Raw genomic sequence first — 19,972 nt, 5'->3', positions numbered from 1 at the left:
AATTAGCTACGTTGTTTGATACGCCGTTGATATCAACGGGAGTGCAATCATGGAGTTAGCCAATGGGGAAAAGGAATGTTGACGCAGTTTCTAAAATATGTTATAATGTTGCAATGATGCAAATATGCTGTAGTTGACCTCAAGATGAGGGTAAATAAGAAGGGGAACAAACAGACGAACCCCAAGTCTTGTTAAGACCCTATGAACTTGCTACAGATAAATGATCTTCAAGACTGAAAAGACTTGCTCTCTGAACCATTCAATAGATTCAAACAAATACGAATCCTATTAGATATTGTAATCAACTCAGCTGCAACATCATTATCATCATGATCATCAGCTCCTACGCCTACTGACGCAAAGGGCTTCGGTTAAATTTCGCCAGTAGTCTCTATCGTGAGCTTTTAAATCAATAATTCTTCACACATCATCTCCTACTTCACGATTCTTACTCCTCAGCCATGTATGCCTAGGTCTTCCAACTCTTCTGGTGCCTTATGGAGACAAGTTAAAAAAAAGTTTGGTGAACTAATCTCTCTTGGGGAGTCCGGAGATCATGCTCAAACCATCTCCATCGACACCTCACCATGAATCTCATTCACATCTGGGACTCGAGTACTCTCTCTCTCTCTTACTGTGTCGTTTCTAATCCCATCCTGCCATTTAACGCCAAATATTCTTCAGAGGCCTTTGTTCTCAAATCTACAAAATCTGTTGGATATTGTTTCATTGTCATACCACAACTCATCTCCATGAAGTAACACCGATCTCACTGAACTGATTTATACAGATTTTTATATGTAATTTCAGGCGATTTGATTTTCAAATTTTACTAAACCTAGTCATTGTCTCATTTGCTTTTTTTCAATTTTTTATTAAACTTCAATTCTAAAGATCCTGTATTAGAGATCAGAGCTCCTAAATATTTAAATGATTCCACCTCATTAATCCTTTCTCCTTCCAATGATATTTCCTCTTCCATTGCATATTCCGTTCTCATCATTTATATCGTTCTTCTATTTATTTTGAGCCCAACCTCATGTGATACTTCATGCATTCTGGTAAGCAAGCTTTGCAAGTCCTGTGGTGTTCTGATAACAAGGACAGCATTATCAGCATACTCTAGGTCACCTAATTTCCTGTTACCAGTCCAATCCAACCCTTCTCCACCATCTCCAACGGTTCTATGAATTACAAAATCCATGAGGAGGATAAACAATATAGATGACAACACATTTCCTTGGAGTACTCCACTGTTCACTGGAAATAAATTTGATAACACTTCATTAATATTAACTTTGCACTTGCTATGCTCATGAACAAATTTAATCAAATTTACATATTTAAGAGGAACACCGTGATAACGCAGGACTCTCCACAAAATTGGCCGGTGCACACTATCAAAGGCATTTTTATAGTCCACAAAGGCCATCAAAAGTGGATTTTTATATTCTACATATCGCTGTACCACATGTCTTTAAAATTAAAATTTTCTCTGTATAACCTCTACCTTTTGTAAATCATGCTTGTTCATCTCTGTTTTCATCAATCTTTCTCTTTAATCTCTTTAGAAAGAGCATATTATATATTTCCATGTCATCTGACGTAAGTGTGACGCCTCAGTCAGGTCTCCCTCTTTTTTTCACCAACACGCCTAGCTCCCATTCATCGGGTTTTGCCTCTTCACGCCAGTCTACAAAATAATTTTGTAAGTATTCTGGGAGTCACTTAATTTTCGGCCAGTATCATCTCAGCATATATTCCATCGTATCCGGGAGCTTTCCATCTCTTTAGTTTTTTGAGGATACCTTCGACTTCAAACATACTGAATTCGTTCATGGGCACATCAAGGTCTTCATCAGCTTCAGGTATATCAATCAAATTATTCCCCTTGTATCTCCTATTCATGACCTCACTAAAGTGTTCCATCCAACGTTGCCTTTCTTCATCTTATGTTGTTATAACAGATCCATCTCTCTTATTAATGGGTATATGCTTCTTCTTTGCCCCAGTAGAGATTTCATTAATAATTCTATGAGCCATTCATACACCATAGCCACTCCCTGAATTCATAGCTTTGTCAGCCTCATCTGCTTTCCTGTCTAAATATTCTCTCCAGTCAATCTTGTTTTTTTTTTTTCTTACTTCACTATCTATACTTGAATACTTAGCATGCTCTACCTTGTAATTTTCATTACTTCCTCGCAAACTTTCAACAATCAATTTATTTCTTTGTCTCCTTTTTACAGTATCTCAAGTATCATTTGATATCCATGGTTTTCTCCTTGTAACTGCATGTCCCAAAACTTTACCACCCACTTACTGCTCTTCGTCTCTTAAAGTCTCTGTCTGCAAATCTATTCCTACATTCAACTGCAAAGGTTTCTCTGTGCTCATCTTCTAAAAGCTTAGTTGTGCCAAACCTAGGTAATCTATTTACATTTCTGTTGGGCTTTCAATTTTAGTTTCAATGTGGCAATGAGGAGGTGGTGATCACTACCAATATCTGCACCTCTATAACTTCTTACAATTCTCAGTCCTCCTCCTCTCTTTATTAATAGCTATGTGATCTATTTGAATTTTTTAATTACCACATAGTGAAGTCCATGTATATTTGTGGATGTCCTTAGCTGAGCTTAAGGGAACCCAGTGTCCCCATTAAGTGTATGTGATGGAACCAATAAATAAAATTAGCTGTACATAATTAAACCAATTACCTTCAATAGGGTTATGCAATGAAACTTTTTACCCCAATTAGGTATACATAATGGAACCAATTATTCGCATCAGTTGTACGTAATATAAACCACCAATCCTATGAGCTGTACGAAATGGAACCCATGGCATCCCTATTAACCCATTAGCTGTATACAACCGATCCCATTACTCCCCTCCAGTGAACATAATACGACCCATCAACCCCCTCCCCCCCACTCACACACAACCCCACTCCTTAGTAATACATAATGAAACCTATTATCCAACTAAATACTACATAATAGACTCCCATTAGGTTTCCGTAATGGAAGTCATTATTCTCATTAGTTGCATATTACAAAGTCAATTATCCCCATTAGCAGTACTTAATGGAACTCACTTATATGAGCTACTATTAGTGAAACCCTTTATTGCCAAGACGGAGGACAAGGGAAAAAAAGTCGGAGCAGATATCCAAAATTAATACATCGAGAGAGAGAGAGAGAGAGAGAGAGAGAGAGAGAGAGAGAGAGAGAGAGAGAGAGAGAGAGAGAGAGAGAGAGAGAGAGAGCGCGTTGGGAAGGTATGTTATCCTCCAAAGTCTTACGGGTGCACTACTGATGTACTCTATATATATAATGATGGGAATAACACCCAGAAACAACAATAGCAACATGTAAAAAGAGAAATGGGCAAGGGCAGAACATTTAAAGAGAATGGCAGATGGTAGATGGACATGGACATTATGAATAATAAAATGGGTTCCTAGAAATTACAAAACGCACAAATGAAGGAAGAGAAGACGATGGATTAACAAGCTAAGAAAATTTGCAGGTGTGGACTGATATAGAAAGACCATAAACAGACGCAAGTGGAAGGACATGTCTGCGGTCTTTGTCTCGCAGTGGACTAGCAATGGCTGATGATAATGATGATGATAAGGGTAATACATATAACTGTCATTAACACAAACAAATATCAACCGCAAATAGAATTTAATAATGAATTCAACCTTGGGAATATAGGCTATATCTACAGGATATTATTTCTATAATGTGTTTCTGACTGGGCCAGGATTCGAAACTATGACTAAGTCGAAACAATTTCAAAAGTAGACTCTACCAATGAGCCGTCAAGAGGGAAAATAATAATAATAATAATAATAATAATAATAATAATAATAATAATAATAATAATAATAATAATAATCTATAAAATTACCAAATAATATTAATTATGAGATCAATATAACATCTCAATTATGACATGGAAATTGGATATTTTCAATATCATAACAAAATAACCCATATATAAAATCGTCTAAAAAAAGGATGTTAATAAGAATTCTATATTTTGAGAAGCAAAAAAAAATCTTCACAATTAAATAAGAGTCGGGTTATATCAAAATCTCATGGGTATTGAGATTCCGCGCAAAAAGGAGGAACAAATTCATTAAAGGTAATGAACGCTATCAACTGCGTATGTCACTCTTCGGTTTGACAAGGAAGAACGATGGTATGTTAAGAGTAACGATTGTTCTGCTGGTTGACCATTTTTAATCGCATTTTCATTTGTTTAATCGGGTGTCATTATTTAACAGTCTATGAAACGGCAGGTTTCAAGATATAAGTTAATTTCGTTTAAATTTCATAAAATTTACCAGGCACTTGTTATATGCGTATGTAACAGTGGTTTTAAGTACATATACAAATTGCATTTATAAAGAACCAAACTGATCTATATACAAATGAAGACGTTACTGCATTATTCAATGACTTAAAACATTAGATAAATTAATGAAAATAGTATAAAAAAAATTTACGAAAATACTATAAAAACAAATACTTCTTAGAACATTCTACGCAACAAGCTGATGTTTTTCTCAATTTGATTAGTTGAATGACCTCAGTAGCCCTTTCTGGACACTTGATGTAGCACAGTTCCTTTCAGAGAGAAGATGGTTAACTTTGTCACATAAAGAAAGATATATTGGTTTGTTTATTGTTGCAAGTTGACTTTCTCTCGTCTCTGTTTCCAAAGATTTTATATTGTATTATTACGTTATCTCTCTCTCTCTCTCTCTCTCTCTCTCTCTCTCTCTCTCTCTCTCTCTCTCTCTCTCTCTCTCTCTCTCTCCTTTTGTTATGTCTATGTCTGCAGATTTGGTGATTCACTTTTTCAATGTCTTTACTTCCATTAGTTTGCTCTCGTCATGAGTTTTATTATACATCGAACTCGTTACCTAAACAAAATCACAAAAAAATTCAAAAGTAAAATGTATCAATCCTGACTATTCAAAACTTCGTCCTTTAATAGACATACAATTTCAACGAAGCTGGAAAACTAGGCTGTTAAAATTATAACGTGACAGGGGTCCGGGAAGCTACTCCCCTTACCGGCTCGCATATTAGCAAAGTATTGTACCAACCGTGTGTCACACGATCGTACATAGTTCATTTTGTGTAAATATTGCTTGTATCTTCGCTCTCCCCTCGCACCAAAAAGAACCTGGAAAAACATGTCTGTTTTTTTTTTTTTTTCATCGGTAACGGTGTTGATTTTGAACATGAAATTTCTTGTTGCCTTGAGCTTCTGTATATAAAGGAGAGTGTTCTATAATAAACTCACTCAGTTGCTTGCATCCTGCCTATGAGTCACAACCTTCTGTCGGCACGTCACATTACATGTTTTTTCAGGTTCTTTTTGGTGCGAGGGGAGAGCGAAGATACAAGCAATATATACACAAAATTAACAATGTACGATCGTGTGACACACGGTTGGTACAGTATGGTAAGGTTTGTCCCAGGACGAAATTAAGAATCAATCACATCGCGAGCTCGCTCAGTGGAGGGAAGTATTGCCAACCTTTAATAGAGACCCACGCAGATGGCATGAGCAGCACATTCATGTATTGCTTGCCAGAACAGAGGAACAATGAGATTATGTTTAACTGCATGCAAAGTAAGCCACAGAGCAGTGAAAACTATTTGAGGGACGTGATATAAAATGATCTGGCAAATGGTAACAAGGAATAATCTGTAGGTGATGACATTAGTCCAGCAGATATGTCAAAAAGATGTTCACTTCCGGAAGAAAGCATGAAAATTTGTATACAAGGGTTTTTAAGTATGGTGAATCCATTTCTAACCGGATCCACGCTGGCAAACCAAGGGGTCCTACTCAAAATTAAGAAATCCAAAATGGCCACCCTGAGTATTGCAGATTTTGCTATTTCATCAGAACATTGGTTCTTTTTGACCTAGAAACATGATCTTAATTTAGATATATAGGTTTTTAGGGTCAAGGAATGCAATAAGACTCCTTAAAAAAACATAAAATGTAATTTAGAACAAAATTCAAGATGGCTGCCCTCCATGCATAATGCAAACCAGTAAACTATTTGTCTATTCGGCATATAACTACTTTATTCACCTTTTCACTGTTATTAAAAGGTTTTGGGACAAGAAATTCAATAAAGCATTTTGATTCCTATAATATGTTCACCAGTAAAAAAATCTAGTTACAGTTTAAATAAATTTCGATGAACCATTGAAAGCAATATTGTTCTTTCTCGTAACGCACAAAGAATAGAGATGTACACTTGTCATTTTCTTATTATATTGGGAATATACATTGGACAAATGGTTTTACTGAAACAGTATTAAGATGAAAACAAAATATTGAAATGTTTTATAAATTTCAAGAAATAAACTTAATCTGATCTGTCAATGGCCTCTACACATTGTCCACCACAAAAACACAGCTGTGTGCACGGGAGGCTTGCTTTAGCACACTGACATCTTCCTGTGCACCGTTTTTTACAGGCACTCTTAATGAGTTCTCTGCAGCCCTTTGATGCTTGTGGCAGGGTACTCCATAAGGGCACTGTCAAGTGTCCACCCCCACTCAGAAGGACTCGGAAGTGTTGGACTGGCTTCCAATGCCTGACCCCAGATGTATCCAGCTTGATAAGCAGCACGCTTTACATGTTGTAGAAGTGCTGCACGTGACGGTGGGATGTTTTCCAGCTTCCGATTACAGTAGGAGAAGAGGTGCTTCCTGGCTTTATTTACATCAGTGAGTTGCAATGTGCAAGAGTACAGCAGAACCACATATCTTTCAAGTTTCTTCAGGTCCGCTTCTGTAACTTCACGTGGAGCAGCAGACAGTCTTTGAAACACTTCAGTGATTTCTGGAAATGATTTCCATACTTCCCATGCAGTCTTCTTACCGACAGAGCTAAATGAAGACACCGTGTCGCATCCTGATATGGCATGCATGAATGGGAGGCCTCTGCAGTAATCATTGCCAAGCTCACTAGCTATGACATGTGCTCCAATATACCGAAAGTGAGTACCATGACCAAATACTAGCCAGAGTTCACAATCTTTCATGTTGATACCAGTCACAATGGCTAGAACTAAGACATCTGTGTTAGTCGCATGCACCATAATCCTCTTCATGTTATTGCTGTAGGCATGGAAGCAGTGAAGCATCATTCGGTAGTCTGCTTCTTCATGAGTGCATGGTTGAAGCCCAGAAACATCAAGTGTTGAGGAGGAGGCAACATTCTGACCTTTTGTTGTGACCAGCATCTTTCCTAGCACTGTTGATTCAGATTTGATCACATTGGCTAGAAATGTAAAGAGTTCCACCATGTTGCTGTCAACACGCAAGAAGCTTTTCCAGTTGTGAGGAAGTCGTGTTTTCTCGGAAACCCGAAGAGCTTCTCCAATACCTCGATGCTCTCTGGTGTGTGCTTTAAGACTGTCGTCCTTATAGGCATCCCACACAACATCTACTCGAGCCACATGTTCAAGTTGCCTCTTGAGATAAGGAACAAAGACACACTCTGCATAGTCTTTAAATGTTTTCACATTTGTTTTAGCAGTCTTGGGATCCAATGTGTGGACGAGAGCTGCCCCATCAAATATCTTCACATCCACATCAGGTATGTTCTGTGGTCGTTGGGCTAGTGGTTCTAAACCCTTCAGTAATTCAGCTTTTTCTCCAAGTCGCATCATGTTATTTCAGCCAGCGACGGTGGCCAAGAGTGGTTCTCATGCTGGAAGAAGATGTCCAATTCTCCATTTCGTGCTTGGCAAGTGAGATATCTACATAAAATATTTCGGTTTTGTCATACAAAATGTAGTCTAATCAGATATATGTCCTGAAAATAAAACAAATATTTTCATGATAATGACCAGTTCTGAAAATGAAACAAATCATCAGATTAATGGCAGTTTCTGAAAACAGAATTAAACATAAGAATTATGGAATGATATACATGTACGATCTTCCTGAGAACTAAACAAAAATAAAACAATAATTCATTGAGTTGTTTACCCTATATGTTAAGTGTTTAGATAACCATTTACTGGTTCTTATTTTGTCCACAAATTATAGTAAAATGTAACCAAATTTCTTGTACTTAAGACCTATATTTAGCCATAAGATGCTATGTGCCGCACAGAAGAAAAACGTTTAACTAGATTGATATTTGCATTACCAGCAGAAAGCAGCCATTTTGGATTTTGCTCAAAATATTATTTTATGGTATTTTAGTGTAACTCATTGAATTCCTTGACCCTAAAAACCTATGAATCAACACCAAGATCATGCTTCTATGTCAAATAGAACCAAAGTTCTGATAAAATATAAAAATTGGCAATACGCAAGGCGGCCATTTTGGATTTCTCGATTTTGAGTAAGACCCCTTGGTTTGCCAGCGTGGATCCGGTAAGAAATGGATTCAGCCTACTCAAAAACCCCTGTATGCAAATTTTCGTGCTTTCTTCCGAAAGTGAACATCTTGGCCATTTTATTCGACATATCTACTAGACTACATCATAGACTGGCAATATTTGCCTCTGTTGAGCCAGCTTATGCTGTAATTGGTCCTAATTTCTTCCTGGGACAAACCCTCTCGGAATTTGCTAATACAGTATGCTACCAGCTTATCAAGTAGTCATTTTGACCGTTACCTAAGGCTTTCAGGGTGGGTGAGGCAAAATTATAACTTAAAGGACTCAGATTTGTATAAAAAGGTAATATACAAATTACTTTTGTGATTTGTTCCTACACAAATACAAACCTTCGTCATAAAATAGGCGACCTATCCTTAGATGGGATGAAGTCTCTATCACCAAACTGGCTACCTAAAATCCCAGAATGTCAAGGCAATCAGACCACTTAGGAGCAGAATAATGACTACAATCCATTTTCTATGGCACTATATTTAGGTTATAGGCTAAATATTGTTTAATGACAGGCAGTCATGAAAACCCCAGGCACTCTCTCTCTCTTATCTTACACTGACAGCACAAATGCTATCCTAGATGCTTTGCTTCTTGTCTTGTGATGAAGCTAGGTTTGCTACACTACCTGTTGTGCAGTTACCATATGTCCTGAGGTAAAGTGCCCAGTGACTTGTGGGTGCATAAACATAAGTGGTGGGACATGAAGTTGGTCTGACTTTTCCAGACACCGGATTTTAATACCTGACCTACTGACAAGTTCTTCTGAAAAACTAGAGTTGCTCCAACTCCCCTGATCTCGTACCTGTGCTGGTCCCTCCAGCTCACCTTCGTCATAAAATAGGCGACCTATCCTTAGATGGGATGAAGTCTCTATCACCAAACTGGCTACCTAAAATCCCAGAATGTCAAGGCAATCAGACCACTTAGGAGCAGAATAATGACTACAATCCATTTTCTATGGCACTATATTTAGGTTATAGGCTAAATATTGTTTAATGACAGGCAGTCATGAAAACCCCAGGCACTCTCTCTCTCTTATCTTACACTGACAGCACAAATGCTATCCTAGATGCTTTGCTTCTTGTCTTGTGATGAAGCTAGGTTTGCTACACTACCTGTTGTGCAGTTACCATATGTCCTGAGGTAAAGTGCCCAGTGACTTGTGGGTGCATAAACATAACTGGTGGGACATGAAGTTGGTCTGACTTTTCCAGACACCGGATTTTAATACCTGACCTACTGACAAGTTCTTCTGAAAAACTAGAGTTGCTCCAACTCCCCTGATCTCGTACCTGTGCTGGTCCCTCCAGCTCACCTCGTTCTGAAGATAGCACTAGGTCAAGGACCTCACAAAGCCAGAAATTGGTGGAATTTCTTAAGATTTTCTTCTTTTGCCTTCCAAAGCTAATGAACAGGTTCTGTAACCCTGTTCTTGCAAGCTGGGTCCTAGAAGTATATCCTAGCTCCTTTACATGGCAAAGAAGCAAATTCTTCGGACTCACAGCCACTTCTCTAAGGGAAGAAACATTAAAAGTCAAAATCTGAATTATAAACAGCAGAGTCTGAGCTTTTGCTATAAATTTTGGTACAAAGAAGAGACCTCCCTCCAATGTTTGGAATGAGTTACCAACTAAGACAAGTCATGTAATTTCCCTACATGTTTAGTGAAACCAAAGTAAGCAAGAACACTGTCTACAGATCCTTGTCTGATGTGTGTTTTTGGGGGCTAATAGGAAGCCCTTTTTAGGGAACAGAAATCCTTGGTTACAATCCAAGTAGGAGGGTTTATTTCCCAAGGAGGGCAGGACAGCCTTTTACCCCAGAGACAGAGGAGATATTTTCGTCGCAGGAAAATGAAGAAGTCTGTAATTAAAGAAATAGAGGCTCCGAGGAGAGGTACCCCTTAGACAACACCAACTGTAAATGACTGCCCACATGCCCTGGTATACTTTGATGGAAGATCTACGGAGGTACCAAGACACATCTGTGCAATGGCTTACAAAAAGACTCACTCCGAGGAGATGCTGGATAACCTCCACCAGTGTAGGGACACAGATGTCACAGCCATGGTATCTTTGTAGATGCGGTTGACACAGAAGGTTGGACCAATAGAGCAACTCCCTTGGAGTCAGTCAGTAGCATGAAAAAGTCCAATTAACATTCTGCCTGTGGCCAACTGGGTACCAACAACATCACTCTAAGACTATGGTTTAACTATACCCTGCTGATCATTCTGCAAATCAAGATAAATTTAGGAAAACCATAAATGTCTTAACCATCTCATAGGAGTTGGAAGGCATCTTCCTACGCCGTTCCCTGATGCAGAACTGATGAATAAAACACTAGTAGTTTGTTGTTCAGCACTGTTGCATACAGGTTGATTGTTGGTGAGCCCCATAGTCAAAATTTTCCTTTTCACTTGAGAATGAAGGGACACACACTGATCATACAATCTGTCACTGGTGACCGAGTTTGCTGACAATTACAATCAGTTTGCTTGGGATGAATTTCACCCACAGCACCACTCAATTGTCAAATGTCCAATTGTGAGCTTAATTTACCAACTGGCAAAGATGTAGTACCTCCTTGCTTGTTGATGTATGCCACTATGGTAATGTTATTTCTTATCAATGCTACCAAGTGGCCTATAAAGTACTGTTGAAATGACTGCATCACTAATAGAGCTGCCTTCATTTCCAACAGGTTGCCCTGCCAGTTTTTCTTTACCTAAGACCAGTGGCCTGCCACCACCTAATTCAACAGATGGGCTCCCCAACATTCCTTTGAGACATCTGAGAAGAGCAGTAATTTTGGAGGAGGGCTTTCTATTCAGACAACTGGATTGTATGGAAAGTTGACCTTTGATTCCAGTGCCTCTTTAGGCACCACTGGGCAGAGAGTGATTGTAGCCGATCGAGATGGACCAGTTTTTCCAAGTACAACAAATGGCCCAGCAGTTGTTGACATTGTCGAGTTGGAAGATGGTGGTGATAGAGGAATGAATGAGTTATCATCCCGAGTCTGGCAATTCAGTGACCTGAAGGAAACACCCTTCCTGCCACCGTGTCGATACTCATTCCTATGTATATCATTGTTTTCTTGGGTGTAAGACTGGACTTCTCTTTATTTACCATGATCTCCCAATTGTGTCAGAAAGTGAGAAGCCTGTCCCGATGTTGAAAAAGTTACCTCTTTGAGTCCGTAAGGATCAGTCAACTGTCCATGTGCAGAGGAACTTTCTCAAAGACAAGGATCTGAAAGTATGAGTCCTTAAGATCTATCAAGATCATGAAGTCATTCCTCCTAATGGCTTGTCTTACTGTGCTCACCATCTCTATCTTAAATGGCATTTGCCAAACAAACCCATTCAGAATGGAGGTTGAGCACCAGTTTACATACCACCACCAAAGACATTTCCACCAAGCCTTGAGACATATCCTCAACTACTTGCAGGGTACTTTTGTTAAGCATATATTGGACCTTCAGTGTCAGAATTTGGTCCACCTGTGAACTCATTTGATAGGACAATGACCCCTTCAGAGCATGAGTTAGGGGAGATAGAGAGCAAGTGAACGGGATGTGGTACCCCTGAAGAAAGTCGTCTACCATCCATTCCACTGTGCAGTAGTACTGCCATCTCTGCCATAGGATTGTCAGGCATCCCGCCACTTATGCCAGTTGGAGTGGGGCTCCTCTCCTATCTCTTCCCCTTCTGTTTTGTCCAAAACAAAAATAAAAAGGAGGAACAAGGTCAAAAGATCTAGTAGACGAGGAAATACGGGTTTTCCTTTTCAACCCAATCACTTCCTTCTTGAGGGCACATTTCAAAGCCATCAACATCACCTTAGAGGTTGCTGTTGTCATGTTCTTGATGGATAGATAGATATGTCATTTACCTCAGTTTATTCATTATTTATGATTGTATCTTCTATTACCTATGTTTGCATCTTCTATTACTTATGTTTGTATCTTCTGTGTTCCAAGTGACTCATCAGTCATCCTTTTGATAAAATAAAAAGTTATACAAGGAAGAGAATATCTTCTTTCTATGACTGAAGAGTCACTCATGAAGATCAACGCTTGGTCTTGTTCAGCCAACTTGTATAGAGTCTGAACAATGCCTAAACTCGAGTGCCCCGTTGAGGGCTGCACCTGGGAATTTCAAGACCTGGACAACGCATTCGCAGCAGTCCTCGCAGTAGCTCTAGAAATGCATGACAAAGCTGCACATGGAACACCTACTCCCTCAAAGCTTACACTGGATCCCCCCATGATTAGTTCTGGATATGACTCGGACAAGTGGTCAGCATTCACCAGACAGTGAGCCATGTATAAGGCAGGGATGGCCATATCAGATGCAGAAGCCCCAACAGACATATTCTACTGTTGTAGTGACGACCTCAGAACCAGCGTGATAAAAGATTTACGAGGTGATGTTGCCTGGATGCAAGAGGCCAATCTCCAAGCTGACATCAAATGTCTTGCAGTGAAAGAGGAAAGCATCCTGCTGCACAGGATCAAGCTCAGCAAAATGGTACAACCACTAGGAACAGGAATCAGAACCTTCCTCGCAACCTTATAGGGTCAGGCCTCACTGTGTTAATTCACGACTAGGTGTACACAGCCCGGATGCACACACACCTTTGACTTCAGTAATGGATCATCATGGACAATCTTGTCCATGGAATTGCCGACCAGGAAATGCTTGCAGACCTCCTCGGGGACACCGAAATTGATCGTACCCTCGACGAGATTGTATCATTCATAGCTCAGAAGCAACAGGGTAAACCCACAAGAGCTGCTGTTAGAGACTGTGCACGTTCTCACACAAACAGGTCCAAACAAACCAACAACTCGACTGTTAAGTGCTAGGCATGCAGTGGAGCAGGTCATGGCCAGAGCAATGACAGGAACACAAGAGCTAAACGATACAAAGCTTGGTTGTCAACATGTGCAAAGTGCTCCATTAAAGGACATTACGCATTGGCATGTAGCAAATATTCAACTTGCAATAAGTGGGGACATAGAGACAGCTCATCCAAATTTTGCACCCAGAGCAAGAATTCAAGAGGACTGCAATCTCACCGGGAATCCAAAGATAAGGATAAGGTTAATGCAGGTCAGGTAGAAGATGACCTGCTAGCCTTTGACCAGTTGTGTAGCTCGAGTCTTCATGGAAGCAGCGACCAACAGCATCCAAATCGATTACCGTTAGTCCCCCATATCTTCGATGATGGATGGATTAAACGTCCCTCTAAAATGCATCCCACAATTGTAGTTGATCTGATACCCTTGCCTAAAGACCTGAAAGAGTTTGGCTACCCCCATCAGTGACAGCTCAAGACTCAAGACGCTATCCATTACTATGATTTCCGACTCCGGATGCCGGAGCTCGGTGATTCCTATCAAGTCTGCTTTGGTCATGGGATACACTGAGAATGACATCATGCCAGTGAAACCCACTATGCTTGGCACCATTATCGAGGACCTGGGTATCAAGGGAGGTATAATTGTTCACTCGTGCATCCATGATCTGGCAGCCAAACAGATGGTATATGTGTATTCAAAGATCAAAAAAGAATTCTTTTGCAGAGAAGCACTGGAGAATCTGGGTGTCATTCCAGCAAACTTCCCGGAAGTAGCAGCTGAACCACTACCCGACCTTATTTCATCCTTAGAGAAGGAACGACCCGGCCTGCCATTGCCCCAAAACGAGGCCAAGCACCCCCACTATTGCCAAAGTTGTTGTTACCAGGACTAACAGCTACAGAGGAAGATATGCCAGCACTCAAAGATTGGCTCCTGGACTACTATGGTGACACTGCTCTCAACGTCTGTAAGCACCAACCCCTGCCCATGATGAAATGTGAACCCTTGCAACTACATGTTGACCCAGAAGCCAAACCTGTGGCTGTGCACAAACTCACCTTAGTGCCCATACATTGGCAGGACGAAGTTCTCAAAGACTTGGAGCGTAATATTAGTACAGTATTGGAGTTCTTGAACGGGTCAGTCCAAACACACCTGTCACATGGTGCTCCAGGATGGTTGTCACAGCTAAAGCTGATGAAAGCCCCCGACGCACAGTCGACTTACAGCCACAGAACCATCATGCTGTACAACAGACCCACCATGTTCCTAGTCCATTCCATTTTGCTGATCAAATCACTCAGAACACTAAAAAGTCTATCACATATGCATGGAATGGATATCACTCGGTATCGATCCGTGAAGAGGACAGACACATCACCACCTTCACCACCCATGGGGTAGTTTTCGGTACAAGGTCGCACCCCAAGGATTCCTTGCCAGTAGTGATGCATAGACTCTCAAGAGATTTGATAGCATCATTGCAAACTTCCCAAAATGAAATGTGTTGATGATACTTGTATGTAGGCAAAGTCAATTGAAGCATCTTTCTTCCAAGCCTGTGAGTGGCTTGAACTCTGTGCACGAAATGGCATCACCCTTAACACGAGAAAATTTCAGTTTGCCCAGAATTCAGTGGAGTTTGCAATGCTTACAGTGACTGCCACAAATGTCAAACCAAGTTCGAAATTCTTGAACTCTGTTCTAAAATTCCCAACACCAAAGGATATATCTGGAGCAAGAGAATGGTTTGGACTGGTTAACTAAGGAGCATATTCATTCACTGTGGCCAAACAAATGAAACTTTTCAGACACATTCTCAAACCATCAACAAAGTTTACCTGGATGGAGGAACTTAACAAGCTGTTTGATCAGTCGAAGGAAGCCATTGTGTCAGAAATGAGGGATAGCGTCAGAGTATTTGATCCTTCCTGTACTATACTGTATGTCTACAAACCGACTGGTCTGTGGATGGGGTTGGATTCCTTTAAAGGCAGAAATATTGTTTGTGCACATTCAAGAGCCTGTCCTGCTGCCCTGATGGTTGGAAACTTTGTTTGGTGGGGAGAAGGTTTACAAGTCCAGCCGAGAGTCATTATGCCCCCATTGAAGGAGAGGCCCTTGCAGTGGCGTATGCTCTTCACCAAACGAAATACTACATCCTTGGTTGCACCGACCTCATTATAGCAATGGACCATAAACCACTCCTCGGGATTCTTAATATAATGACCCCTCTCTCACTGAAGGCAGTAACAGAAGACTTCTCAACCTGAAAGAGAAAACATTAGCATACTGGTTCACCTTTGTGCATGTCTCCGGTTTGAAGAATAAAGGATCGGATGCTGTCTCATGATACACCCCCACAACAATAGAAGAGGAAACCTGCCAGGATAGCTTGTCTCCCTCTGTCCTCGATGCCATGGATGTTGTGGACCTGGGAGAGGACAACCCTAAACATGCTGCAGCATTCCTCACACTACACTCAATCTCCAACATGGTCCCATGGGAAATGTTCGGAGAGGCAATGTCTTCAGATGAAATCCTATCCAAACTTGCAGACATTCTGCAAAATGTTATGCCGTCGAGGTACCACGATTTTCCACCAGCCCTTCGCAGCTTTCATCCCTACGCACAAAGCCTCTCTTGTCTTGATAGTGTTATCCTAATGGGACACAGAATTGTCATACCCACTCCCCAAAGGAGAAGTGTCCTGACCTCCCTACATGCTGCCCACCAGGGAATAAACGTGATGTGTCAATGGGCTGCAGACTCAGTCTTCTGGCCAAGTATCTCAACTGACATAAGCAAAGTAAGGGAAGAATGTGCCCAGTGTCATAGAATCATCAAATTAAATGCAATGCAACCACCAAGTGACATAAATCTGTCAGATTACTCATTCCAGAAGGTTTGTTGTGACTACTTTCTCTGCAACAACACTGAATACCTGGTCCTGGTGGACAGATACTCTAATTGGCCCATGGTATTCAGATCTCAATCAGGAGCAGATGGTCTGATAAAGCACTTACGTGAATCATTTGTCATATTTGGAATCCCAGAAGATATTTGCCAACCGGTTATCTATAGTTTACCTTGTGTTCATTTATTTCTGACCCTTAATATATTTACCAGCAAAAGAGTAAGAAAGGGCAGTAAATTTACAGAAAAACACAGGACAACATTTCTAAGAGAAAACAAAATTTCCTACAGGAAATGATGTGCTTTAAACAAATTTGACCTTTATTTTCACTGCCAGTGTACCGATGTGAAACCCCCTTCCCGACGGGACACAGGTGGGAAATTTGATTTTGAGTGTGCGAAAACAAGAAAAAAAACGTGATTATTTAACACTTTACAGATTTGTAAAAGGGTACAGAACCTAACAAACCCACCTAACCTAACCTAGTATTTCCCAGGTCACAACCCCTAGGGGGGGGGGGACCGCAAGCTCCCTGGACCTCCCTTCCCAGGTCACAACCTCTAGCCAGAGGGCAAGCACCCCGGACCCCCTTTCCAGATCACAAAACGTGATTATTTAACATTCTTGAGGTTTGTAAAAGAGTACAGAAACTGACAAACCCACCTAACCTAACCTAGTCATACTTCTGAAGTTTTACCTAGGGCAATCATATTTTGGTAAAATTTTATTTAGTCGGGAAAACATTTCAAACAGAATATATGGTTTCCTGTAGTAAATAACGTGATTAAACCGAATTTGATCTTCATTCCAATCGCAAACAAACAGAATAACCAGTTCGGCTAATTTCATTTTACACAGAAGTTAGTCGAACTTGTTGTTGTTCTGTTTGGTTGCGATTGAAATGAAGCACAAATCCGGTGAAATCACATTATTTACTACAGGAAAACATATATTTTCTGTCCATGGGCTCACTTCACTCGCCAAAATATAAAATCATCAAGCTCCGTATGTACTGGCAAGCAATAATGTTGAGCTGCGCACGTTAACATCAATATAACTTTGATAATGAACTGCATTCACTAATCCAGTATTAATCTTAAAGTAAAAATAATGACTTACTTTATGATCGGGATGTCTAAGGCTAGGGTCTTCTAGCAGATGTTGCTGTATCGGAGGTGGCAGAGGATAGAGGCGAAAGTGTTCATTACATCTGGTATACCATGGTAATTTCCATGAAACTTCCATGCGGCTTCTAAGTACAAAAAATTACAACCATTACACATTTGTATAGGAAGTGCCATAATACCACACGAAAAGAGTGGAATACGAACACAGCCTGTGCACGGACAAAGGTTTTACAGGGAAAAAGGCTTGGGCAGAGACTGATGCGAGCAATTAAAGAGATAAGGAAAGGGGGAGGGGAAATATTAAACCCCCTGTGGAAACTTTCCATAAGTATGGGCACGTGATTGGTTAACGGAAACAGAACGGAGTCTACAAAGTAAACTTGAATGAACTTGCATGGGAAACTTGTTCAGAGCAAGTATTTATGTGAAAACTGGGTGTGATAAGGTAATAACAACAGGTATGAAGGAAAAATATTAAGTTAAAATGAAGAGAATAAATATCATTTAATTGTAATAAATTGAAATGTAATAAGGGAGAAAATGGTTAAAGGGTATGGAAACAAAAAGAAATATACAAGTGGGTATTGCATTAACGAATAAATAACATTATTAGAGGGGTCAAGACTCGTAGTATAATTGAATAACTAGGGTAAAAAATAATATGTCCACGTGGATATTGCATAAACCTACGGTATTAGAAGAATGGTTAGGATAAAACGCAATATGCCCATGTGGGTATTGTAAGAAAAAATGGGTAAATACGGTATAAGAAGGGTCAGATTAAGAAGAATACTCGGATGACGTGGGTAAAAATGAGGAGGGTTTATAAGAAAACGAGTAATTCTTGCGTAAAACGTAATATGGGCATGTGGGTATTACATAATAGGAGAGGAACAGTTGTATTAGGTCAAGTAGAATACTTGAATGATGCAGGTAAAAATACTTAAATGATGTGGGGAAAAATGGGGAGGGGTTATACAAAAACAAGAATCCTATTGGTAAAAATGAAGAAGGGCGGGGTTTATGCGCAGAAAAACTAAAACTGGTATGTACATACGAACAAACAGGAGCGAATACAACCGATTCGTAGAATGTCAACAACTACATGAAAAATATACCGTTAGTATAAGATATAGATAATTTGTGCAGTTTTCCATGGATTTATCATATGTCCAAGAACAAAATTTATAGAAAAGAAAAGGTTTGCTTTACCATTTTGTACCATTTCCTCACCACTAAGGGTCCCCCATAGATCAACCAATTCGGCTAACTTTAGTTGACGAATTGGTTGCTGTTATTACGGATGAAATGAAGGTGAAAACCGGTTAAATCACGTTATTTCCTACAGGAAAACATATATTTTCTGTTAAAATGGTTAAATATTATGACTGTTGACATATATGTTGAGTTAAAATGTTTAAATATAAGCACTTGTTCAACGGTGTCACTTCTCTTACGAATGTACTGCGAACGATAACATTAGCAACATTACCAATGATACACAGTGATACCAACGTTGACGTATGGTACACAGAGTTACCAACGACACGATGACATTACTAACGGTAGGAATGCTAGATATTTTCATACGTATTTTAAATAATTTTTACATACAACTTTTACACAATATATAAAAAGTACAAAAAGGGCACAGAACCTAACAAACCCACCTAACCTGACCTAGAAGTACCCCGGTCACAAAACACATATAATGACTATTGAGGAATGACTTACTTTTATGAAGACGGTGACGAAACTTGTGGGTCACGGGAGGGTGAGACTGACGGCTTAACTCCTATGACTGGGATGTAGATGGATGAGGGGCATCGGGGTCTTGTGGGTCTAGGGGGTCCATTGGCTGTTGTTGTATAGGAGGGTAGAGGCGACTGGCAGTAATGAAGAAAAGGTGCAGTAACGTATGTCCTGGGTAGTAGTGGGTAAAAAAGAACCTGGAAAAATATTGCTTGAAATATTCAATCTTCATTCCAGGTCTCTGAACCCACTCCTTCACTTCTCTCCAGAGCCGTTCTATATTTTGAGTATGGATGGTTGGGTCTTGGGGGTCAACGAAATGTTCAGAATGATTAATAGACTTATGTTCGTAACCAATTTCCGAAAGTGAGTTGTATGCAGACCACTAATCACTGATAATAACACTACCAGGTTTGCTATATTTCTGAATGAGGGGAATTAGAGTAGCAGCATCTCGTTTAGTAGAAAGGGGGGGAACTAAAGGGATAATGAAAAATTTCTTTGATTCACGTTCAATACCCCCAAAGACCCATATGGCACTTACCGGTCTACCACGGTTGTATTTAGCTTTACAAAAATGAGATTCGTCGATTTCAACTGTTACTCCATCACCACCAACCGCCTCTTGATTATCGAAGAAGTATTCCGTAACCTCGGAACAGAAACTTCTCCAATCGACACTAGTTTTCGAGGATATGTCGATACCCTCCATGAGGGTCTCATGGTCCGAATGTTTATGCAAAAAGTGGTTTGCAAATAATATCTTCCATGGGGGTAGACGACTTTTCCCCCAAAAATGTACCTTTATAGGAAGTAACGGTATAACCACAACGACGTTTCTTCTTAGTTTT

The 19,972-nt window shown here is 40.0% G+C and overlaps 3 protein-coding genes across 4 annotated transcripts in view; 2 read left to right on the top strand and 1 right to left on the bottom strand.

The window, feature by feature from the left end:
• LOC137616368 (organic cation transporter protein-like) overlaps positions 1–19,972 on the top strand; it is a 50,464-nt gene that overhangs the window by 6,441 nt on the left and 24,051 nt on the right. The window lies entirely within an intron of this gene.
• The window catches only part of GC (gamma-glutamyl carboxylase), a 123,307-nt gene that overhangs the window by 98,440 nt on the left and 4,895 nt on the right, over positions 1–19,972 (bottom strand). The gene's annotated exons all lie outside the window — the stretch shown is intronic.
• On the top strand, positions 15,745–16,539 carry LOC137615814 (uncharacterized). The gene has a single exon (XM_068345503.1). It carries the CDS (start codon positions 15,745–15,747, stop codon positions 16,537–16,539), a length of 795 nt encoding a protein of 264 aa, XP_068201604.1.

This window comes from Palaemon carinicauda, chromosome 22, assembly GCF_036898095.1.
Source record: "Palaemon carinicauda isolate YSFRI2023 chromosome 22, ASM3689809v2, whole genome shotgun sequence".
NCBI classification, from domain to species: domain Eukaryota; kingdom Metazoa; phylum Arthropoda; class Malacostraca; order Decapoda; family Palaemonidae; genus Palaemon; species Palaemon carinicauda.
Note: the sequence above shows the minus strand (reverse complement) of the source record. Positions and strands in the feature narration are given on the sequence as shown.

Bases quoted from the DNA above. Each gene is read 5' to 3' on its own strand.
- LOC137615814 (XM_068345503.1), top strand. From the start codon at position 15,745: ATGGATGTTGTGGACCTGGGAGAGGACAACCCTAAACATGCTGCAGCA.